This window comes from Lynx rufus, unplaced genomic scaffold (genome assembly GCF_022079265.1).
Source record: "Lynx rufus isolate CCGP_SWC_20201006 ecotype Redwood Valley unplaced genomic scaffold, mLynRuf1.p SCAF_6, whole genome shotgun sequence".
Taxonomy (NCBI): domain Eukaryota; kingdom Metazoa; phylum Chordata; class Mammalia; order Carnivora; family Felidae; genus Lynx; species Lynx rufus.
The window spans coordinates 95,228,743-95,253,572 of NW_025814878.1; the positions used below are offsets into that span (position 1 = coordinate 95,228,743).

The 24,830-nt window shown below is 42.7% G+C and overlaps 1 protein-coding gene across 2 annotated transcripts in view; it reads left to right on the plus strand.

The window, feature by feature from the left end:
- The first annotated feature begins 3,311 nt into the window (after positions 1–3,311).
- The window catches only part of GCLC (glutamate-cysteine ligase catalytic subunit), a 50,255-nt gene continuing 28,736 nt past the window's right edge, over positions 3,312–24,830 (plus strand). Inside the window, exons 1-2 of one of the 2 annotated variants that reach the window (XM_047102340.1) lie at positions 5,771–6,029; positions 7,041–7,114. Coding sequence is in view for 1 of the 2 variants with exons in the window: in XM_047102339.1 (XP_046958295.1) it covers positions 3,749–3,898 (150 nt within the window). In the remaining variant the exon portion in view is untranslated. Of the gene's footprint in view, positions 3,899–5,770; positions 6,030–7,040; positions 7,115–24,830 lie in introns of those variants that run through there. The other variant, XM_047102339.1, reaches the window with a different exon arrangement.

Below are 24,830 nucleotides of genomic sequence, written 5' to 3' on the forward strand. Positions count from 1 at the left end.
AACCAGTGAGTCTGAAATGGCTGCTGCAACACTTAGGAGCAGCAGCCGGGTGTGGGGGATGGGAGAGTGTCAGGAGTGGAGGGCCGAAACTTTGCCCCAAGCAGCTTCCCCGGCAGTGACCTCTAGCACAGAACGGGCACAAAGTGCTGAGTCACGGGGAGGCGGCACCGCGCGCCTGGAGGCGGGCCCGGCGCAGTCACGTGGCGAGGGCTGTATCACAACAACGACGCGGCGTGCAGCGCCGGCCGCCCGCGCCGCTTCCTCCCGCTATCGAGCCGCCCTCCGAGCATGCTCAGCTCGGCCGCGCGGTTGCTCCGGGTCCCCAGCTTCACTTCTCCGTGGTCCGAGTTTTCCAGGCGTCCCTGGAGGCGGGGCTTGCGACTGTCGGGGCTAGGAGGCGTGAAAGGTGAAAGCGTCGTCTTGATCGCCAGTAGCAACGGTTGGTTAGAGCCTACTGAGTCCGGCTTTTCTTCCGCGGAAGATGTGACCGGGAATCCGCTTTGAGCAAGGCCTGAAGAAGAGCTGACTCTGCAGTCTATGGGCACTGTTTCCCGTTAGTGGTCATTAAAACCCTGAACGATCTGTCTGGGGCTAGTCGCTGAAAACCTACTCGTAGAAGTACCGAAGAAGTAAACCTAAAAATGAAAAACACTGTCAAATAGAGGGGATTGACTGTTGACTGTAATTCCGTTGATCTGTGCCGGGGATTTTTTCTCCTTGTAACAGCAATTGATTAAGGCACTGTGGCGGCCACAGTTTACATTTGACATAACTGCCAAATAGTACCATCATGCTGCACCCCATTTGGGATTGTCCTGAGCCTAGGGGCTCTCGGGGGTGCTTGTTTAGAATTCGAATAAGAGAGGCCCCCTTCTGTGTCACCCGGAACCTGGGACTGAGTGACTCAAATTACAGCGCTCTCACTACATGCAGTGCTATCTAGAATTTTGGCTAGACTTGAACTTAAATCTCTTACTGAACTCCCCCCCCCCCATACCTGTTTGTTCATTAAAATTGACACTCTCCCAAGAGTCCAGCTTCAGGTATTGTGAGGAAATGCAGCAGGTGTAGGAGAAGAGTGTGTGCTTTGCAAAGCGTAAATGTCTACACCTGTGCTGTTTCAATTAAGTGGAATGCGAGTCACAAAGATAATCTTAAATTTCCCATTAACCACCTTTAAAAACGGAAAAGAAACAGGTGAATTAATTTAAGCACATACTGTATCTTAACATATCCAAAATACTGTTAGGGCAACATGTAATTGATATAAAATTATTAATGAGGTGACTACATGCTTATTTTTGTACGGTCTTTGAATCTGGTATGTGTATTACACTCACAGTAGGTCTCTTAGGCCACTAAGATTTCAATGGAAATACTTGATCTGTATTTCCATTTTATAAAATTAACAGGCGAAAAAGTAAATTCATATTCCCAACCTGCTCCAAATTTATGTAAAAGTTTTCCAGTAACCAAATGGAATTTCAAGTTTGAAATGTATATTTCAGTGGATTAAAATAAAGCTAAAATTAGTTTTACAAATTAGCCATTCCTCAGATGCTCGGTAGCCACATGTAGCTGATGGCTATTGTATTGAACAATGCAGGCCCATGCAAATGCTAGATTTTGAGAATAAAAAGTGTTCTTTTAGATGTCTCACTTGCATGTGAAACATGAGCAACACTGCTCTCCTAGATCCCCACACTACCTGCCTTCCTTAGGAAGTAAGATACAGAGGAAGCACTTTTCTAGAATCGAAGATATAAAAGGCATAAATTAACTCTATCCCAGAGGAAGTCAGTGTAGAGATACTTTTAAAATTATTCTATCATAATGTAGAACTAGAGACACGTACAAATGCAACCAAATTAAGGAGAGGAATAACTGGGACTGAGCAGATAAACAGGAATGTGTCAGGTGGAGATTTCCAAGCAGAAAAGTCAGTGGAAAGCCAGGACCAAACAAGCCTGATGATGTTGGTGCAGAGGGTACAAAGAAGAGTGGATGCAGCAGCAGCTGAGGTCGAGTTGGCTGTGAACAAATTAGAATGAAGCTTGGTTTTTATCCTTGCTATGTGCTGGGGATTGAAACCTCTCCTGAGCTTCAAACACCCCCACAAATCCACGCCCCCTCCCACACCCCACACACATACACACACTCCACTGTAGGATTATAACCAAACCTTGGGTTTCCATGTCCCCAAGCCCTAAGAGGGGCACATCCAATAGGAAGGGTGTGGGAGAAGGGACTTCTGTCATATAGCCTCTCAGCAGTTAGTTAATAAGTGCTTGAGAAATGTTAACTTTGTAGTTCATGGAATACACTTTTGGCCTCATGTGTGTGATCTAGTTGCTGTCACTTTCTCCCTCGCTGACACATCAGCACTCTGTCAACACATATTTATTGAACAATAACTTGGGGCTGAGATACCGCCTTCCTTCTCTTTCCCACCAGGATAGGGTCAACCCCAGCTGCTTCTAAAATCCTCTACTCTTTTGTAAGCTCACATGAACATCATTTTAGTCATGAATATTAGGTTTGGATGAGGGATATGCTTTTGGAGAAGATTCCTTCAATAAATCCATCTGTAGATGTTGACAAAGTCCCTTTTGTTGCAATGAATGGTGTCTGTGCAAAGAATATAGGTCAAATAATTACAGAATACAGAAATACTTGTCATATATATACGTATGGTATAAATACACAAGCTTGTATTTCTCTTAATAACCAGGTAATGTATTGGTCATCAACTCTATGCACGTCTGCATCGTGGACACTCTTACAACATAAAAGATAGAATTAATGTAAGTTTACACGGGTGTAGAAATAACTTGCCCAAGGTCCCACAGTCAGTAAATAGTGGAAACGAGAATTGAACAGGTGTTTTATCTGACTACCAAGCTACTGAGTCATTACCATACCTAGCTGCCCTCACCTGTTTTTTTATAAGTGTGAGGGCTTTTCTCACCTCACAGAGAATATAGAGTGTTGTTCATTAATTCAAATGATCACGTTTCTTCTCCAACACAAAGTTTATCTCTTTGGATTAGAAATCGAGTTTCCACACATTTCCTTTGCTTAGAGGGGCGAATCTCACTCTCCCGGCCCCCGGTGAGCTCCTCCCCTTCGACTCCGCCCCAACCACGCCTGCGCACGCCTCCTCCTCAGCCTCCTCAGTGTTTCTTTGGGCGCTTGGCCACGCTTCCTCTTCTGCACCGCCTTCTTTCCCCGCCCCTCGCCCGTAGTCTATAAAATCCGGAGCTACGGATCGCGCCTCGGAGCGGCGAGCGAGCAGATAGGAAGACTGGGCATGCTCGGTGGCGGCGCAGGTCTTGGTCACAAGTAGGAAGAAGCCAGTGCACGACACTGGCAAAGAGAAGCGGGAGCCGCTGCCGCACCGCGGCGGTGGGGTCTGTCGCCACCGCCTGGGAACAGGAGCGGGGCGGGAGCCGGAGCTGGCGAGGCCGCCTGGCCGAGAGCCGCCCAGTCTGCCCTCCTGCTCTCTGCCTCTGTGCCCGTGTGGTGCGCCGGACCCCTGAGTCGGTCACCTGGGCGGCAAGGACCCGCGCGGGGGAGCGGGAGAGGAGCGGACCCTCCCTCTCACCGCCGGCTGCGGCACGAGGGCGCCCCCGCGGGGCGGAGCAGCTGCTGCCTCCGGCGTCTTGTGCGGGCAGCTGAGTGTCTGTCTCGCGCCCAGCGCCCCGAGCGAGCGGCAGCCGTCAGCCCCGAGAAGGAGGAGGGGGCAGCCATGGGGCTGCTGTCCCAGGGCTCGCCGCTGAGCTGGGAGGAGACCAAGCGCCACGCCGACCACGTGCGGCGGCACGGGATCCTCCAGTTCCTGCACATCTACCACGCCGTCAAGGACCGGCACAAGGACGTGCTCAAGTGGGGCGACGAGGTGAGCGCCCACGGCCTCCGCCCCCGCCTGGCGCCCCTGTCAGGCCACCCCGCGCCTCCTTTGTTCTGCGAGGCGCGCCCCGGGGCCCCACGGTGGTCCGTGTCATCCGGTGTGCCTCTAGGGTCCTCGGACGAGCTGTCCCTGCCCTCGCCTGGCGCGCGTCCGGGGTGTGGGGCCCTGCCTGAGCCTTCTCACCAGACTTCTCCATCCCATTCATTCATTCTTAACGGGTTTCCCCCTTTATTCAAAAAAACGGGGTAGGCGCTGGGAGGGCGCGAGCTTGAGCAGGTGTGACATTTGGTGCTTCTAGGAGTTCTCAGTCTGATACATGTGCCGGCCGCGTTTCGAGATCTACCGCACCGTGTAAAAATGGGTTTTTGTGATCAGTGAGAGAGGCACAAAGTTGTCCTAGAAGGCCCATTGCTGCTAGGAGTCAGGTTTTAAGGATGTTCGCTTCTGCCCCATCTCATGCAGATTACGTTTTAAACCTCCCAACTTCTCATCAGTCACCTCGCACCCTCTTCACCCTCCTCCCTCTTCTGCTGCACCACCTCTGTAGAAATTAAGGCTCGGTTTTCCTAAAGGGAAGGAAACTTCCTTGTCCTGTTTAATTCTAAATGGGAATTCTTGAAGCTTCACAGTTGGGATTTGTTAGTGGTTTTCCGTGGCCTGGATCCAATGTCTAAACTTTACAAATCAATGCTTCAACATGTGTTCTGCCTAGAGGTGAAATGTTTTTGTATTCGCCGTATGTTGAACCATCGTTTATGGGAAAGATCTGGAAAGCATTGCCCCTTTGGATTTAGTTTTTTTTCTGCCAAAGCGTTTTGCGCTCTCCGTTCCGTTTTTGAAAGTCGCATGTAGATACAATTCAAATAATTAAATGCTTTTTTTGAAAAGTGCGTCTGTTTTTACCATCTGTCTTCCATGGCTTGCTTAGGTGTAAGCTTATCTTTAGTCCATGTTATTACTCTTGACCTAAGCGTCAAGGTGCTGGTACGCCAATGCAGAATCTCTGTGTCTCCTTGCAAAACTAGTTTGTCTGTTTCTAAGATTGGAAGATAATTCTGCTTTTTTACAGTTGAAGGAATTGTGCTGTTTTAAGTTAGAAAAGTATAATGATCAGTCATTCACATTTCTACTAGAAGGGGTTTGTCATACTTGGGACAGAAAAGGAGTGTACAGGATTGTGTTTGCTGGTAATTCTTCAGTTTTATTCTGAAGTTCTTTGTTTCTTCACAGCATCTGATATTATACATGTTCATTTGTATATTGTGGGCATTTTACAATCTATCCTCTATTCTCCAGCCCCCTTGAAAATTCTGCTTCAGTCATGTGTCTGGGCAGAGTATAGGGTTTTTAGGAAGAGTAAAATTCCTACCCTCAAGTTTTGACAATCAAGTTAGAAATAGGCAGCCTGATGTAAGGAGAAGAAGTGAGATTGTGAAGACTGCTCAGATGGTTAAGGGGGGGGACCCCCGCTCTTCTCCTGAAATGGCACTTAAGTGAAACCTTAGTTCCCTGAAGTTGGTTCTCTCTTACATCCTTGACCTGTGGTATTGCAGGCACGAATTCTCCATTGTGGTATCTCTGTTTGGGCAGATAGAGAAGGTGATGTTTTGAACGGGGGCGGGGAGGAGTCTCATGCCTAAATATTTGCTGATGCTTCCTTCTAGTATCATGTCAAAGTAATTACTCATTTACGTTACAGAACATTACTACTTAAAAAAAAAATTTTTTTTTAATGTTTATTTTTGAGAGAGAGCACGACAGAGTGCCAGCTGGGGAGTGACTGAGAGAGAGGGAGACACACAGTCTGAATCAGGCTCTAGGCTCCAGGCTCCAAGCTGTCAGCACAGAGCCTGATGCAGGGCTTGAACTCAGGAACTGTGAGATCACGACCTGAGCCAAAGTCGTACGCTTAACTTACCACCCAGGCGCCCCAAAACGTTACTATTACATGCAGGTCACGATCCATTAGTGGGTTGAGAAATAAATTTGGATTTCCCTAGATTTGTTTTCTTCTCTTCAGAACTTAAAGAAAAAAAGAAATGGAATAAGATGAAGAGTACCAATTACCACAAACAGTATTAGGTCAAACTTTTGGGCTATTTGAGAGCATGTTGAGCAGGTATGTGTTGAGTCACATGTAAATTATTTCTTAGTATGGTGGCCACTTAAGGAGTTTGAAAACCATACTGTCCTATTTGTCACAGGCGGCTTCCTTGATGAGACGAGCCTTTGAAAAGAGCAGGAGAGCAGTCATCCACTCCAGTGTTAGCAGTATTCCTTGCTCAGAGGGACTCACAGACCACATCCACCAAGTGAAGTCTGCAGGCAGGGTCAGACAGCAAGCAAGCCTGTTTGTATGCAGAAGCCTTGGGAATTAACAGAAACAGGCTGGGCAGATAAAAGTAGAGAAGGGTGTGGTGGGTGGTATGGCCCTGGAGATGAAGGATGGCCTTGCCAGACAGAAAATGGTGTTTGAGATGTGATATTTGGACTGTGTTGGTGTGATACCAAATTACTGCTCTTACTGGGAAATTTTGGTGTTGTACTCATAAGTCCTCTTCTCCACCCCATCCCCTCCAAAAAAAAAAAAAAGCCTTCAAACCGTGGTTAGAAGGAGACCCTGCCGCTTTTGGAAATGCTCAGCCCTAGTTACTATGACAGTATTTACACCTGACAGTGTTTATCAGAAGGAACCCTGGAGTTGTAGTTTCCTTATGTTGTAGTCCAAGGCCTGCCAAACTGCCTGTGTGATGGTGAGCCTCAGTTTCCTCTTTTGGAAAATGACAGGGTTAGAATCTCCCTTCTAATAACTTCTATAGTTTGAGTATAATTTGAATAAGATTTTTAAAAAGCAACGTACATAATTTCAAACCAGAATGTTATTCTTTGAAATTCACCTGGAGATAGATAATCTTCAGGCTGTTGAGGAAAGGAGAAGGCTGCCACCAGCCGCTGGGATAAAAATGGGTCGTACTGTAAAGGTGTGTGTATGCTGGCTTTTTGGAACTCCAAAGTATTCTCCTGTGACAACATTATGCATGAGTAGATTCCCAGATCAGTTTACAGATGCATGTTTCACCTTTGGTTTAACCGGTCCTAACCCTAGCCACCATTTATTCTGTTTCTGTAGGAGATAGACGTTCTAACTCCTGGGTACCAGGAAAACACTTCATTTTGCCCCAGGATGGGGGCTTTGGGGGAGAGGTAAGATGGATGTTCCTGGGTGCTCTCCTGCCTGCTAAGCATTCAATGTATACAAAAAAGAAAGCCCTTCCCTTTTCACAGCTGACACACAACTTTTCAGGTACAGTTTTTGTTTATAACCAGAGTGTACTCATTAAAAGACCAACTTAGGAAATGTATGCTGCAAACGTGGCACTAAATACAACTTTTCATTTTTTCCTAATCACTCTCGTGTTAATTGCCTTCCTGGCCTTTCTGCTACTTAATAATGGCAGAGGCATTATCAGAGTTGAAATCTGTCTGACTCCAGGTCCATTTCTTAAACACGTTATACCAGGTTTCGGATTATTTACGATGTATGAGATTTCATCAAATCTCCTTTTACACAGTTCACACTACAGGGTGTAAAGGTGTCAGGAAACAACATTTGAAAGCAAACGTTTAATTTTTCTAATTTTTTTTAACCCAGTGTAGTGGCTGTCAAAGTTAAGAAGGTAATTGTCCTGTAGTTTGCAGAAAAGTGCATGTGATCTTAGGAAAATATAATATGCCTTTAATACTTGAGTGTGTTCTTTGCATAAAGCCTGTAAAACTGGGGTGGGGTATATTCAGTGCTGATAGGTCATCCATTGACTTTGAACTACAAATTTGCTTGTGTAGGGTAAGAATGCTTAAATGACTATTTAGAAAATGCATAGCTTGCTGATTAATAAGCTTATGATCCTGTAAGAAAAGTAACATAACCCTGAGCTATAAATCTAGAATGGATAAAAGCAGCCATTTGAGTGTAAATGAATGTGAAGCTTGGACAGATTGCTTAATCTCAACCTCAGTTTTATTATCTATAAAATAGGGATGATAATACCTCATAGGGTTATTAAGATTAAATAGGATAATGTTGATGAAATGGTGTACAAGGAAGTGCCTAACTTACTAAACAAAGACTCATAAATGGTAACTTAAAATGTTTACTTGGAAGATTTTTTTTTTTTTTTTTAATGTTTGAATGAGAGTGTGTGAGCAAGAGCGTGAGTGGCAGAGGGGCAGAGAGAGGGAGAGAGAAGAGAGAATTGGAGGCAGGCTCCATGCTGTCAGTGCAGAGTGACACAACAGTGAGATCATGACCTGAGCGGAGATCAAGAGCCAGTCACTTAACCAACTGAGCTACCCAGGTGCCCCTACTTGGAAGTTTTAAAATATCTGCTATATCTCATCTAAATACTCACGGTCAAACTGATTCTCAGCTATAGAGAACAAACTGAGGGTTACTGGAGGGGAGGTGGACAGGGGGTGGATCAATAGGTGATGGCTATTAGGGCAATTGTGATGGGCACTGAGTATTGTATGTAAGTGATGAATCCCTAAATTCTACAACTAAAAGTAATATTACACTGTATGGTAACTAGCTGGAATTTAAATACAAACTTGAAGAAAAAAAGTAGCCATAGTCATTGGGGAATGAGGTAATCCCTGTATGTAGGGTTTATTTTTAAACTAACAAACTTACATTTGTTTATTCAGATTTCATTATCTTAGTTATTTTTGATGGTATTGATGGTAATTATAGTATTTCTAAATTGCTTTTAACAATCTAAATTGTCTTAAAAATACATTACTAGACACTGACTTAGTAGAATTAGATATTGAGCACAACTATTTCTTGATAGTCATTGTCAAGATTCAGGTTTCTTACATAGGTCATTGAGTGTTTTGTGACCTATAAACCCAAGTTGTTTTATCTTTCTGTCTCTGCTGTCACTGTGTACATTGTTTTACAGCATTTATTCATATGTCTAAAGCACAGTGGTGAAATCAAGGAAAAAATGGATTTGTGCTTCTGAACATTTTATATACTCCAGGCATCTGAATGTGTTGTTAAATTTAGAAAACTGTATTTGGGGCATTATGGGTGCTGCTGGTATTGGATGGGAGCGTATTCTAATAAGCTTGCTAATCTCTGTTCATTCATGATTGAACCAAGTTAGGTGGGTTTTTAAAAACATTTCAACACCTTTATTTAGATGTAACTGATATACATCAAACTGCACATATTTAAAATGTACAGTTTGATAAGTTTTGATATAGGTATACACCTGCGAAACTATCACTACAGTCACAATAACATCCATCATTCTAAAAATGTTCTTGTGCCCCTTTGTAATACCCCCCTTTCCTCCCGCTTCACAGGCAACCAATGATCTCCTTTCTGTCACCATAGTAGAATTTGCATTTCCTAAGAGTTTTATATCTAGGAAACCCTATAGCATGTACTTTTTTGGTCTGGCTTTTTAAGCTGCATATATATTTTGAGGTTCATTCCTTTTGCTGCATGTATAAGTAGTTCATCCCTTTCATTGCTGAGTAGTATTCCGTTGCATGGATATACTATGATTTGTTTATCCACTGTTTGGATTGTATCCAATTTTTAGCTTTTACAAACAAAATTTATATGAACATTATGTCTTTGTACTTAATGCTTTTATCTACCTTGATTATTCCCTAGGAGTGATGTGTTTAACTTTTTAAGGAAACTATAAAACTTTAAAAACATTTTCTTTTTAATGTTTATTTTTGAGAGAAAGAGAAAGACTGTGAACAGGGAGGGGCAGAGAGAGAGAGGGAGACCCAGAACCTGAAACAGGCTCCAGGGTCTGAGCTGCACAGAACCCGATGAGGGACTCGAACTCATGAACCGCGAGATCATGACCTGAGCCGAAGTTGGACGCTTAATCGACTGAGCCACTCAGGTGCCCCCTGAGTTGTTCTCTTGTTACCAAATTTGAGAATTCTTTATATATTTTGGATGTAATTCTTCCCAGATAATAGACGTTACACATGTGTTCTCCCAGTCTGTTTTCATTGCCTCAAATGGTGTCTTTTGAAGAACAGAGAAGTTGTTCATTTTAATGAAGTCCAGTTTGTCCACTTGTTCTTTTATACTTTTGGTGTGGTATCTAAGAAATCTTTCCTTAATCCAAGATCACAAAAGTTTGCTCCCTTATTTTCTTCTAGAAGTTTTATAATCTTAGGCTTTACATTTAGGTTTACGACCCATTTTGAATTACTTTTGTCTGTGGTATAAGGTATGGATTGTTGCTTTTGGTTGCCCCAGCACAATTTGTTGAAAAGACTATCCTTTCTCCACTGCCAGAGGTATATGGCCTTTGTGGCTTGTCTGATACCAGTTGTCTGTGTGTGTGGTTTTATTTCTGGATTCTTTGTATTTGATCTATATGTCTATCTTTATGCCTGTACTACACTCTTTTTATTGCTGTAGCTTTATAATACATTGTGAGATCAGGCAGTGTTAGCTCTCCAGCTTTGTTCTTTTCCAGCAAAGTTTGGTTTGACTCTTCTGAGCCCTTTGAACTTCTACATGAATTTTAGAACCAGTTTGGCAATTTCTACCAAAAACAAACAAACCCTCCTGGGGTTTTGACTGCAATTGGATTGAATCCATAGATCAGTTTGGGAAGAATTGACATTTTAACCATAATGAGTCTTCTGACCCAAGAACAAGTACAGCTTTAATTTCTCTCATCAGTGTTTCATAGTTTTTTTTTTTTTTTAAGTTTATGGGGGGGGTGGAGAGAAAGAGGAGTGGGGGAGGGGCAGACAGAGCAGGAGAGAGAATCCCAAGTAGGCTCCCGCACTGTCCGTGCGGAGCTTGATCTCAGGACCTGAGCCAAAATCAAGAGTTGAAGGCTTAACCTGAGCCACCCAGGCGCCCCAGTATTTCGTCATTCTTAATGTACAAGTCTTACATGTCTTTTGTTAGGTTTATCATGGTTTCATATTTTTTTTCTATTGTAAATGCTATTAAGTTTCAATTTCTGATTATTGATTGCTAATATATTGAAATAAAATTGATTTTTGCTTATTTATCTTATATTCTAACCTCATTTTTGAACATGTGGGATACAGTTGTAATTAATAACTGTTTTAGTGTCTTTGCTAATACTTTCATCTTTGCTATTTAAGGTTAAATTCAGTTTTAATTCTTTTCATTCTGAATATGCTTCACTGCTTCTTTGCATGCCTGGTAATCTTTTATTGGATTCTTTACCTTGTTGGGTGCTTGTTACTTGGGTTTTCCTGAGTATTCTTAAGCTTTATTCTTGAATATAGTTAATTTAGAGATAGGTTAATCCTTTGAGGTCCTGATTTTGTAATTAGGCAGATCCAGAGAAGTCTCTAGTTTAGGGCTAATTCTTCTACTGAGGCAAGACCTTTATGAGCATTTGCCCCAGTGCCCCTGAATTAGAAGTTGTTCCTTTCTGGCTTGTGGGAATACAACTCTGCCCTAGCTTTGGGTACTTGCCTCATGTATGGATTGACTTACTACTGAATTCCTAAGGAGGAGCCCTCTGCTGATCTCTGGGTTTATCTGTGCACCTCTCTTTGGCACTTTGTGTCTTTGGCACCAGTGTCTTGAAAAAGCTGCTCTTTCATATACTCTGGTTTTGGTTGTTTGAGGAGGGAAGGTAAAATTGGTTGCTTTTACTCCATCTTGAGCAGAGGTCTTTTCCTCTTTATCTTTTTTTTTTTTTTTTTTTTTAAGCTCTGCTCCTCCTTTGGAAACTTTGTCCAGAGGCTGGCTGCCCTTGTGATTATAAAATACCTTCAGTAACCAAGATTTAGCCAGCTTTTTAAAGTCAAGATTTCCTTTGCTTTTATGCTGTCATGTTCATCATTTCTCATCACTGTTCTCATCCTACAACTGGGTATTTGTTGAAAATACAGTCATTTTAAAAGTTTGCATACATTTTATGAATGGACTTTAATTTGAAGATGCAAGTCTAAGCCTTGAATCTTCCTCCAAATAACTGTGTGATATTAGGTATAGAACTTAAGTTCTTTAGACCACAAATTTCTCATCTGTAAGACTAATAAAAAAAAAAGTCATATCATTTGGTTTTGAATTTCATGTTGACCTGTATGTGTGTGTGTGTGTGTGTGTGTATAGTTTCTAATTGTATCTTTTAACAATTTGTTTCAGAATACTTTAAATTCCATACAATTTACAAAAATCAGGAAATGTGTACAAGAAATGGTAGAATTTATTTCCTTACCCTGTCACCTTTTGGGTTTTAGCATTCATCTAAGATAAAGTACTTCACTGGCTACTGACAAAATAATCTAATTATATAGTCATAGATATTGGGTTTCTAGAAATTTGTTTTTAACGTCTTAGGTGAGCCTATTTGAGCCTCACAACTTTTTTTAATTTTAGAGTGAGTGCAAGCGAGGGAGAGTGGCGGAAAGAGATACAAAATCTTAAGCAGGCTCCATACTCAGGGCAGAGCCTGATGCAGGGTAGGATCCCATGACCCTGAGATCGTGACGTGAGCCGAAAATCAAGATCTGGATGGACACTCAACCAGCTGAGCCACCCAGGCGCCCCACAACTTTTCTATTAAAAGCACGATGGTATTGCAAAAATGTTTTCCTCAGAAAAGCTGATACTTAAGTTTTATTTACTTATGGCAAAACACTAAAGGCTATGTTTCCATGATGGATAATTTTTTTAATTTATTTAAATTCAAGTTAGTTAACATAGAGTGGAGTAATGGTTTCAGGAGTAGAACCCAGTGATTCATCACTTATTTATAACACCCAGTGTTCATCCCAACAAGTGCCCTCCTAATGCCCATCACCCATTTAGCCCATCCCCCCAACCACCTCCCCTCCAGCAACCCTTAGTTTGTTCTCTGTATTTAGTCTCTTATGGTTTGCCTTCCTCTGTTCTTATCTTACTTTTCCTTCCTTCCCTATGTTCATCTATTTTTGTTTCTTAAATTCCACATATGAGTGCAATCATATGATATTTGTCTTTGTCTGACTAATCTATTTGGCTTAGTATAATACAGTCTAGTTCCACATGATGGATAATTTTTAAAAAAATTTTTTAATGTTCATTTTTGAGAGAGAGTGCAAGTGGGGGAGGGACAGAGAGAGAGGGAGGGAGACACAGAATCTGAAGCAGGCTCCAGGCTCTGAGCTGTCAGCACAGAGCCCCACGAGGGGCTCCACCTCACCGTGAGATCATGACCTGAGCTTAAGTCGGACACTTAACTGACTGAGCCACCCCAGCGCCCCATGATGGATACACATTTTAAGGGACAGGAATAAAGTGTGGGATCCTGAGAGGGAACGGTGTGAGGGGTAGTAAGACTACTGTGTGCAGGAAGAGGGCTCGCAGGCTTTTGAGAGGTGTGGAAGGATAAGAACTGAAAGGAAGCCACTGGATTTGCTGGTTAGGCAGGAACTGGAGGCTTTGGCAACAGCCTATCTCAAACATATTAAGAACTTGGGGGAAAAAACAAAAATTGGTTTCTGGCCAAAATAAATGGCACAAAGCCCATGGATATCTTCACAGTTCATAGGGTCCTTGAAATCTTGATTATAATTTTAGCAAGAAACAGAATTGAACTATTTCAGTTGAACTGGATGGCATGTGAGTTTGGGTATCACTTAAGTAATACCTTTGTGGCTATTAAGTTGTCTCTGGAGTAGTATATTTAGAATGATTGTAATGGATTGAGTATATTAGAATGATGATCCTGAATCTCCACTTAAAGGTTGGTGTTCTCAGACATTGTTTAAGAAGTTGGGGAAACATGATTAAGTCTCAGACTTCTGGCCAAAAGAACTCATTTTAGATACATGTTGATAGGTATTCAGAAAACTTGGTTATCTGGATTGGTATATCCTTGGAGAGTGTATGTGGCTACAGTTGTACTTTGTTGGACACTCTTCTGAAAGTTTCCTTATGCTTAGGGTTTTTTTGTGTCTGTCATGGTCAGAATTTGAGATACGGTAGTAGTTTCCAGAGTAAGATTACGAAAGAACCCCAAACCAGATGTTCCTAATTACATAAATGTTCACACAGACCCACTGGTCTTGTCTCCCTTCCCCCGAGGTCCTTTTTTTAGTCCATTGGATTTGGTTAGTGCCTTTTTTTTTTTTTTTTAAACTGGATGTTGATTTAGCAGAGTTAAAACCCTTAGGCAAGAGACTTCCTGACCCTTTTCTTGGAAGCTAGTAAGAATCTAGGCTGTGACTCTGCCCCATTTGGATTACCTGCAGGGGTCATGGGCTCGATACACAGGGCTTCACATATTTTAATGCTCTGGAGAGATCATAAAGATCTTAAAGTACCTGTAAAAGTTGACTGGCACTTGTCTGAAGTGTTTTCAAGAGTTAGTGACCTTCAATCCTTAGAAAGTTAACATTTTTTCATTTTTAAAGTTTTTGTTTGAAAGGATATACTCTGAGAACTTTAAACCTCAGACAAACCTAAGGAGGTTATTTGGGAGTGCTTCCTTCATTTCCCGCTGGAAATGTTCACATATTTACATAAGTCGGGTATTTGGAAGGTAGTTGTTTTTTTTTAATGTTTTCTAGTGTTTATTTTTGAGAGAGAGACAGAGTGCAAGCTGAGGAGGGGCAGAGAGAGAGAGAGAAAGAGAGACACAGAATCTGAAGCAGGCTGCAGGCTCTGAGCTGTCAGCACAGAGCCTGACATGGGGCTCGAACTCACAGAACTGCAAGATCATGACCTGAGCCGATGTCAGACACTTAAACGACTGAGCCACCCAGGCGCCCCGAAGGTACTTTTTTTTTTTTTTTTAATCTTTCTTTATTTTTGAGAGAGAGAGAACCGTGTGAATGGGGGGAGGGGTAGAAAGGAGAGGAACAGAGGATCTGAAGCAGGCTCTGCACTGACAGCAGCAAGCCCAATGCAGGGCTTGAACCCATGAATCGTGAGATCATGACCTGACCCAAAGTCAGATGCTTATATGACTGAGCCACCCCGGTGCCCTGGAAGGTACCTTTTTATCTAACACACTTTCAGTAGTGCTGCCTGTGCTAAGGATGGTGGTCCTCTCTTCTTGGCCCCCAAGGCTGCCATTTCTGTATTAAGTTGTATCTAGGGGTCCTGCTCTGTGGGCTTTAGTACTCATACAGAGAGGACTAGGAAGTAAACAAAAGGCTTCTAAGTACAAAGTTTATGCATTTTACTCCTAGAAGTGTCTTAAGCCTTTACCCAGAGAGCACTCACTTTATACACAGTTGCTGCAAGCTTGGCATCTGGTTTCTTAGTTTAGGATGAGCTACATACAAATCAATTGAGGCAGAAGCAAGAGAAAGCAATTCAGAGAGCAGCTGTGAAAAGCATATCTAGACACGGCAGCCCGGTGTTGCTCTAAGGATCTTCCTCTGCTGTAATTCTAGTTAGAGAAATAAAATAGCTAATGAATTCCAAAGCCTTAATAAAAAGTGACAGTGTGTTTAGGATCTTCCTATTGTGATGGCAGAAGAGGTTGTAATCAATTTTAGAAAGATAATATACATAAAAATGTTTAAGAGATCATGTGCTTGAAAGGAGTAAGCTTTGGGAAACAAAACAATGCCTTTGAATAAAATTACCTTCCTGGCAACACCGAGTAAGTAATGTATTTGCACCAGTGAAAGAACAATGGATGGTCATATACTAAGAGTTTCTAGAAAAATTTAGTAGAAATACAGCTTTCCCCCCACTCTCCGAAAGGGCATCCCTCTGAAATCTTTTCTAACCCAAAATCGTGTAAAGTGAAGAAGCAATTACTGTTATTTATATGGAAGAATTTTTTAGCATTCCCAGACCCCCAAATAACCTCTTTTAGACTTTTTTGATACCTTAGGACGTATCTTGCTAATGGGTGGCCAGAATAAATCGAGATCAAGCCCAGACGCTCACTGACCCAGTTCAGAGCTGTGGTGACTAGAGGCTGACACGTTGGGTGTGGCTCCCAGGGAAGGGGCCTGGCGGGGCCCTCTAGCTGCTCCAGGTGCTCTCTGGTATAAGGGCTCGCTGCGGGGATGTTGTTTTCACCTTTTTTTTTTTTTTTTTTTTTTTTAATTATTTTGAGAGAGAGGGAGAGCATGAGCGGGGGAGGGGCAGAGAGAGAATCCCAAGCAGACCCACAGTATCAGTGCAGAGCTGTGAGATCTTGACCTAAGGAGCTGAAATCAAGAGTCAGACGCTTACCCGACTGAGCCACCAGGTGACCCTTTGCCTTTTTGTAAAGGCAGAAAATCTCCTTCAGATTTCTTTCAATTAACAAAAACAGGTACAGTTATCCCTCACTTTCTGAAACTTTGCATGACAGCGTTTCTCTTATAAAAGATTCTCTTATAAAAGACGTATATTAGATTAGTATGTGTTTCACTAACTGAAAGAAATCTAAAGAGAATTCTTGCTGCTGTGAAAACAAAGTTACCATACTGAGGTAGGTCTTTTGTAACAGTGAGTGGCCTACCACGAATTTTTGGAAAACCAGAAACGCTCCTCGCCTTACACCAGTTCTGCTTATGAAAGTTTTTATAGGAACACTTCACTTCCAGATAGATAGTGGGGAAACCCCTGCTGATGTAGCTCTTTCCTACCAACAAAGTGGCTTGGTTCAAATATTTGAAAAGCAGTGGATACCTTTACTCATTTAGAGTTGGAAAGGACTTTTTTTTTTCCTCCTATTTTTCCAGATGATGAAACTAAGGCTCAGAGACCAGAACACATTCCAAATGTCCATAATTGTAATATTTGTAAGAAAAGAGGGAAAATTAAGGCTGTTCTGAGCAGGTTGGTGCCTCTTGGGGGTGGGGACAAGAAGGGGGTTGTGGTAGTGGGTGGTCAGCAAAGATTTCTCCGAAAAGGTGGCATTGAGACCCTCAGAAGCTAGCTGTTTGAAGGGCTGAGGTAAAATCTTTCTAAGCAGAGAGAATAGAAGGGCTGTCAAGGTCCTGACTTGGTTTTTGGAGAAAGAAGTGTGGACAGTGTGGCCACAACACAACGGGGAGGAGGGAGGTGGGAAATAAAGGAGGCAGAGGTCGGAAGACTAGCCTTAATGTTCCTGGTGAGGGGTGTTGGGTCGTTTAGCCCAGTGGGAGCCACTTGAAAGTTTCAAGGAAGGGAATGACTGGATCTGCTTGGTGCAGGAACCCAGGACTGCCTGATTGCAGAATTAGGCCCCGTTCTACACTAGGAGCTTTCACTTTTGACTGAGACCAATAGTACTGGAAACAAATGCCAAATGAAACAAAACGTTGGTGAAATGGTATTTCCATTCCCATGAGTGACACATTCTGGTATTTTATTCTTGATTTAAAAAAAAAAAAAAAGGGGGGGGGCGCCTGGGTGGCGCAGTCGGTTAAGCGTCCGACTTCAGCCAGGTCACGATCACGCGGTCCGGGAGTTCGAGCCCCACGTCGGGCTCTGGGCTGATGGCTCAGAGCCTGGAGCCTGTTTCCGATTCTGTGTCCCCCTCTCTCTCTCTGCCCCTCCCCCGTTCATGCTCTGTCTCTCTCTGTCCCAAAAATAAATAAACGTTGAAAAAAAAATTTAAAAAAAAAAAAAAACCTTTTTATTTTGAGAGAGAGCATGAGCAGGGGAGGGGCAGACAGAAGATGGGGAGAGAATCCCAAGCAGGCTGCACACTGTCCTCGCAGAGCCTGACGTGGGGCTCAATTTCACGAACCGTGAGATCATGACCTGAGCCAAAACCAAGAGTCAGATGCTTAATGGACTGAGCCCCCCAGTACCCCTCAATTTCAAAATTTTTATGTGATGTTGATTACTGCCTACTTTGGCTCATTACAGGCTTGTAACTAGCATTTGAAAAACCCCTCTAAGACTCCTATTCTGCCTCAATAAATATACCTCTGCCCAAGAGGTAGAAAACAATAGCCAGTAGCATCTGAGTGGTGCTGTATACTTCTGGTTTAGGCACTTTTGCATGCAGGTGTTTTGTTTTGTTTTTGTTTTTAAGTTTCTTTGAGAGAGCACAAGAGAGTGCAAGCAAGGGAGGGACAGAGAGAGAGAGACTCCCAAGCACATTTTGAGCTGCCAGCCACAGCCTGATTTGGGGCTTGATCTCACAAACCATGAGATCATGTCCTGAGCTGAGATCAAGTCAGATACTTAACTGACTGAGCCACCCAGGCACTCCACATGCAGTTTTTATATGTACTCCTTCCCAGAAACTGATGGACACCAAAACATGAACTCCTAGCTCCCAAATGAGCAGGAGGAAAAGCTCTCTGTTACAGTTTTCATGGGCTCCAACACAAGATGAGATTGAAGGTGGAAAGAAAAAGAAGAAAAAAATAGAGGTAGGGATGGTGGTGATGAAGGAAGTAGGCTCTTGTTTCTGAGTAAAAATACAAATGTCTTAGAGTCACAGATGTTTAAGTCTTTTTCGTTACCAGATGGCCAGTGATTCCCTTCTAGAAGTGAAATGCCAACATTCTTTCAAAACTGTAATATTGAATATGCTTGGTAAATTTCTCGGTCTGCAGGATGAATGCTAGCAGGTTTAGTAACGTGACTGCAGCCTTCCCAGCTAATCTTCTGCTGGCAACAGAGCCTGGTGAAAAGGCAGATGCGGATGAGCCCTTTATATGAAACCCAGGCTGATCTCAGTTGTTAGTTATGCAGCCTGCGTCAACCTCAGCCCAGGCCAGCAGGTATTGGGCCAAAATCAGGACCTTTGACTTACTCTTTAACAGGAATTTCAAATATGGCAGGAAAGGAGTCTATATTAACAAGGGTCTCCATCTTCCAAATCTGATCTTAAGGAGGTTAGCATTGCTCTCTTGGAGGGATCTGCCCAAACATCCAGGTGTCATTCCTGAAGTGGAGCCCTGATGCTACCTTTATGAGATGTGATTATGAAAGAGCATCTGTGCTCAGATTCTTGTGATGGTGGAATATGGTGTTGAATCCATGCTCTCCCCAGCCCCTCAATGACCCTAGCTCTGGGGGCCTAGATGGGCCTGAGCACAGCAGTCACTTGGGAGGTAGAATGTATCTGCTTTACAGTTGGCTGTCACTCAGTGTCTTTAGAAAGCACTTTTTTTTTTTTTTTAACCCCTTTGGTGGGTTAGTCTACCACTGGTTCCTAAAAACTAAAACTCCAAATTTCTTCTATTTTTTTTTTGGCAGTCCTTGAATTTAAGCCCACTGAATTTATAAACACACCTTGAAAGATTATACTTGCTTTCTTAAATTTTTTTTTAATGTTTTTATTTTTGCGACAGAGAGAGACAGAGCATGAGCAGGGGAGGGGCAGAGAGAGAGGGAGACACAGAATCGGAAGCAGGCTCCAGGCTCTGAGCTGTCAGCACAGAGCCTGATGCGGGGCTCGAACCCATAGACTGCGAGATCATGACCTGAGCCGAAGTCGGATGCTTAACCGACTGAGCCACCCAGGCGCCCCTATACTTGTCTTCTTGATTGTCCAGTTCTAGGAGTGCATCGGGCAGAGCTGGGCACCACCATGGAGGGTGCATGTTCTCTTCAGCAACAAGCATGACCCTTGCTTGCCCACACGTGGTAGGAGCCACCTCAGACGTTCTTGACACACACCTTCCCATACTGAGCACTACGCAATAGTTGATCAAAAGCAGCCTTTATCTGGATGGGGACCAGGATACCTTTTTTCTTGTCAGCCCTGTGGTGACATATTCCTCTGGCAGAGGAGCCCTGACCCCTGCAGACAGCCTGGCCCATGTCAACCCAGTTTTCACTCCTGGCCCATCCTTGACCTGGCCTACCCTCCCCTCCCGGCCACCCCATCAGGGACTCCACACTCACCCAATTTTCTGGCTCAGCATCTGGCTCCAGCTGCCTGGGGCACACAGGTCAACTGCCCGTGTCACGCCTGAGCACACACAGGAAGGTGTAGTGGTCAGTTGCACCCACCTCTCCAACCCCGAGCCCTGCAAAGTTCACCCCTCTCCCACATCTATCCATGCCCAGCTCCTTTCAAGCGCCTGTCCCTCTTCCTACCTGTCCCCTGCCCCACAGACTCTCCATGTCAGCCCACCTACCACAGGAAGCTCCACAGACATGGCCCAGTTGTCCATTCCCTTTGCCCACCCCATCCCCCCGTGACTTGCCCGCCAGGTGGGCCTGCCATATTCCTCTGGCAGAGGAATATGTTTGCAGGAAAGAGCCAAGGAATTAACTTGTCCTTAAAACTCAGAAGCTACAGATCTAAGAGATATTTTGAGGTAAATAAAAACTATACTTACAGTATTGTTTCTTGAGGAGCAATGGTCTGCAGTTTAGGTTTAGGGTTTGTTTTTGTGGGTGTTTTGTTTTTTTTGTTTTTTTTTGGTCGAGTGCCTGTGTAAAATTGGTGGCCATGGGAAACATGACCTTTGGTAACTTTACTTGATGAATTACTTTTTGTGAGGTTAATTTGTGTGAGAAGACTGGCTGGGTTCTGCTAGGTTTGATTCAGAAAGAAGGTAGGAATGCCTTAACGTGGTCTTTATAACCATCAGAAAATTAAAACTGAAATATGCTTGAAGTGTAGTGGTATGGTTAAAAAAAAATCTGATGAACATAAATTCAGAGGCCCAGAAAATAAATGTCTCCTGCTGTTAATAGAGCATGAAAGAGCAGGTGTACTTTTAGGGATTTCCTATGTAGTGAGTTAATAGGCCCATGTACAATTCCAGGACTGAGGTTTCTTTTAGGTTTTAGTCCAGTGAGGTTCAATGTTACTCTCTGTCGTAATAGAAATATTTGCTCTATTCAGTAGGGTAGCCAGTAGCCCTATGTGGCCAGTGGGACTTGGGAACTGAATTTTTAATTTTATTTTAAATCTAAATTGGAATAGCTACATATGCTTACTATCTACTATAATGGACAGTGTGAATTTGTTTTTCTTTTAGTGAAAGGTGTCATTCTCTCTCATAATCTTCCCAGCAGCTCCCATTTTGTCTCTTTTAAAGTCTTAAATTTTTTCACTTAGACTTCATATTACTAATCTTGGCATGTGAAGAATTTTTCTCTGTGTGGGCCAAGATAATGATTCAAGGAAGTTACTTCACCTAATCATACAGGAAATTCACAGATGTTATGCATTGTTAAGATTGAGATTAACATATTATAAATAAAAAGCAACCTACTCTGTCAGCTTAAGTCCTAATCTAGGATGGCAACAGAAGACCAGGTCAGGGCAAGGCCACATTTATTTTGGTTTCTAAGAGTGTAAAGTTCCCTGGAGTACACCCTGTGCAATTCTGTGGTATGAAATGACATTTCACAGTAGGAGAGAAAGTCAAAATACATCAAATATTATAAGAATTTGACATAACTGTAGACTAAACTACTAAAACATTTCTTTAGGGAACATAGGGCAGTTTACTCTAACATATCAACAGTTTAGAACATCACCATATACATGAATCTATAAAAGCACATGTATTCCAGTTTCTACTTCCTAGTTACTGGTCCCCCCAAATGCTCAGACATTACCACATAAAACACTGGTTTTGATATTTGTAATGTTAGATGTGTCTAACCTGGGAGTCCACCTTAAAACCAGATTCTGAGTCATATCAAATTTCACTACATTCATGTAAGAATTTCTTATGTAAGTTTATTCACTATCTTAAGCACAGCTATTCTTTTGGTCTTATCATTTGCCTCTTCCCCATATAAGTACTGGGGTTGAAAAAAAAAAGCATCACTGTGGCTAACACCTCTTGGGGTGCTCTAAGTTTGGGTATCATGCTGGTACCCATCATATGGAAATGGATGGCATCCAACTGAATGGTTGAGAGTGCTCAAAAATATTGGTCCTTTTATTTTGCCATGTGAGAAAACTGTCTTCTGGATAGAAGGCATGGCCGCAAGCTTTAAAATAACTTATAATCTAGAGAAGGACTGTCATGGCATGATCTCTTTGGGGAGGGCCCAGTTTATCTGCATCTCTGACCAGCCAGAGAGGCGATGATGCTACAGTCAGAATGGTGGTTGGGGAAAGCATGGAATCCTGTGGGAAGTTATTGAAACATCAATAGACCCTCCCCTTTGACCAGTCCCTTTCCTCCAGGAAGCCTTCTGAACTAGACTGGATCAGCTCCTCCTATTACACATGCACAGCTCTGTTTGGTTATCTCCAGTGCTCACCCAGACCCTTCTGTGTTATTGGCTGTGGCTTTAGGAGCAACGGAGGAAGCTTGAGAAAAAGGAGCCACGCCTGCCTGACTCTTCACAGTATTGTCAGCACCTACCCAACACTGGGCCTTGTTGAGCAGGTGAAAGGACAAAGGGGGGCGGGGAGGGTGGAGGAGCAAGACCATGGGTTTTGGCACTGATTGGTCATCAACTCTAACTGGGGCCTTAACCCTCAAAGTGGCTGTGGGCTTGTTTTGGAGTTAGTGTAAGGAGAAAACTGCATCTCAGAAGCAGGTTATTCTAGCAAGAGTCAAGACTACTGCTTGGGCCACTGGAAGAGAGCCAACAGTGGAGTTGAGGACCTGGCCCTGAATTTTGAATTTCAAGAGGATGGCTGGAGACAAAAGAATTTCTTAGAGTATCATCTCTCTAAATAGGGAACTGCCTGTAGCTGCTTCTGAGCCTTATAGAACTAGATTGCTTTCCTAATTAAGTACTGTTTTTACTTCCAGGGAGTAGAAATCTTAAAATTCGTGTTTTATAAAATGTCTAGCTTTTTCTCAAATTCCAAGCTCTCTGAAACACTTACCTTCATGGTAGAGTATCAAAAGTATTTTTTACAAAGGAGATTTATTTTAAACTAGTGGTAAATGTCATTTAAAGACCACATAAATCCTACAAAACTTGAATATATTTATATTAACAGTTACTATTGTTATCTTGAACTCTGATGCCATGATCGCTTAACGGTCGACTATATATTCAGCATTGTCCTGAGAACTTACATCACCCTCAATTAAGATTCTTTACTTTTCTTGGCCTAATTTTAGATGAACATAAAGCACCTCGTGCTTGTGCAAACCTGCACTGAATAACTAGTGGATTATTGTATTCAGGTCATTCCTAGCAACACTATATAACACATAAACTACACAATAGTCTTTTGAATGTGCCTTTGTCTTTGATTCAACAGCTCAGAGATATTAGTGGCTTTTATTCTAGTGGCATAAAATTTAGCCTTTTTCACAATGAAATTAAAAAATTTTTAATGTATAGAAAAAGTGCACATTTTAGGGGCGCCTGGGTGGCGCAGTCGGTTAAGTGTCCGACTTCAGCCAGGTCACGATCTCGCGGTCCGTGAGTTCGAGCCCCGCGTCGGGCTCTGGGCTGATGGCTCGGAGCCTGGAGCCTGTTTCCGATTCTGTGTCTCCCTCTCTCTCTGCCCCTCACCCGTTCATGCTCTGTCTCTCCCTGTCCGAAAAATAAATAAACGTTGAAAAAAAAAAAGAAAAAGTGCACATTTTAAAATAAGCATCCTACATAGTGGTTGGTTATTTTTATTGTGTCTCTTCTCCCCCCATTTAAAAAGATAACTAATGGGTACCAAGTAGCAGTGTCCCTAAGTTACATTTAGGGAGTTGTAATCTGTGTACTGAGAATAGAGCTCAATGGCTATTTTTGCTACTTCCAAATATGTTGATTACACAAATTTGAATTAGTTACTCTGCAGTCCACTTACAATATCTTGGAATTGTGTATGTATGCAGTGTACATAGATGTTGCTGTAACTCTGAATACACAGCCTAGATGCTACTCAAAGTTAGGAAGCTGGTACGGTTTAATCCTTGGAATCTGTTGTATTCAGAAGGGCTTCTGTATCCTGTTTTGTTATTTTCTCTTTGATTTTGTCTTTTACTCTCATTCTTTGTTTGCAGAAAGGGTTTAAGATGGGGACAAAGTCCAGATAATAATAAAGTCACTGTGGCTTTAGGTATTTTACATTGGGAAAGCATTGCCTTACTGTTTGACTTTATTATCACTGAACAGCTAGCTCACTGAACCAAACTCCATTTTGGCTCTAGTTTGGCTGTTAGGAGAGACTGAGTTAATTATTTGACTGCTTGTGTGATCTAGAATTACAAATAAACTTAAGTGTATTGAGGTGGGTCGAGGAAGATTTTAACGTTTATTTATTTTTGAGACAGAAAGAGAGCATGAACAGGGGAGGGTCAGAGAGAGAGGGAGACCCAGAATCTGAAACAGGCTCCAGGCTCTGAGCTGTCAGCACAGAGCCCGACGCGGGGCTCGAACTCACGAACCGTGAGATCATGACCTGAGCCGAAGTCGGATGCTTAACCGACCAAGCCACCCAGGCGCCCCTCGAGGAAGATTTTAAAAAAGATAAAACTAGGAGCTGAAGGAACCATTCTGAGCACTGACGCAGGAAAATCAAAGCCACTATAGGGGGTGATTGCTTCAGAACACCCTAAATTTGAGTTTGAAAAACATTCAGAAAATTCTTCAGGCTTCTAACTGATCTTTGATTTTTATCCAAAAGTATGTTTGTTTGTTTGTTCTCATTTGGTAAATGTTCTTTTTTTTTTTTTTTATGTTTATTTTTGAGAGACAGAGAGACAGAGCAAGCGAGCTGGGGAGGGGCAGATAGAGAGAGGGAAACACAGAATCTGAAGCAGGTTCTGAGCTGTCAGCACAGAGCCGGACAGGGAGCTTGAACTGTGAGCTTGAACTGTGAGATCATGACCTGAGCTGAAGTCGGATGCTTAATTGACTGAGCCACCCAGGCGCCCCCATTTGTAAATATTCTGATGTGTTTGTTTCATTCACTTAATGAGATCATGGATGATTATTTTTTAATTAAGGAGCATTTCTTTTGTAAGCATTTTAAATGTCATCCATTTGGCTGATATTTAAAACTCAGACCAAGTTTGAGCTTTTTGCTCTTCAGTGTCATTCCCATGCTTTAAACTTAGGGCCTCAGAG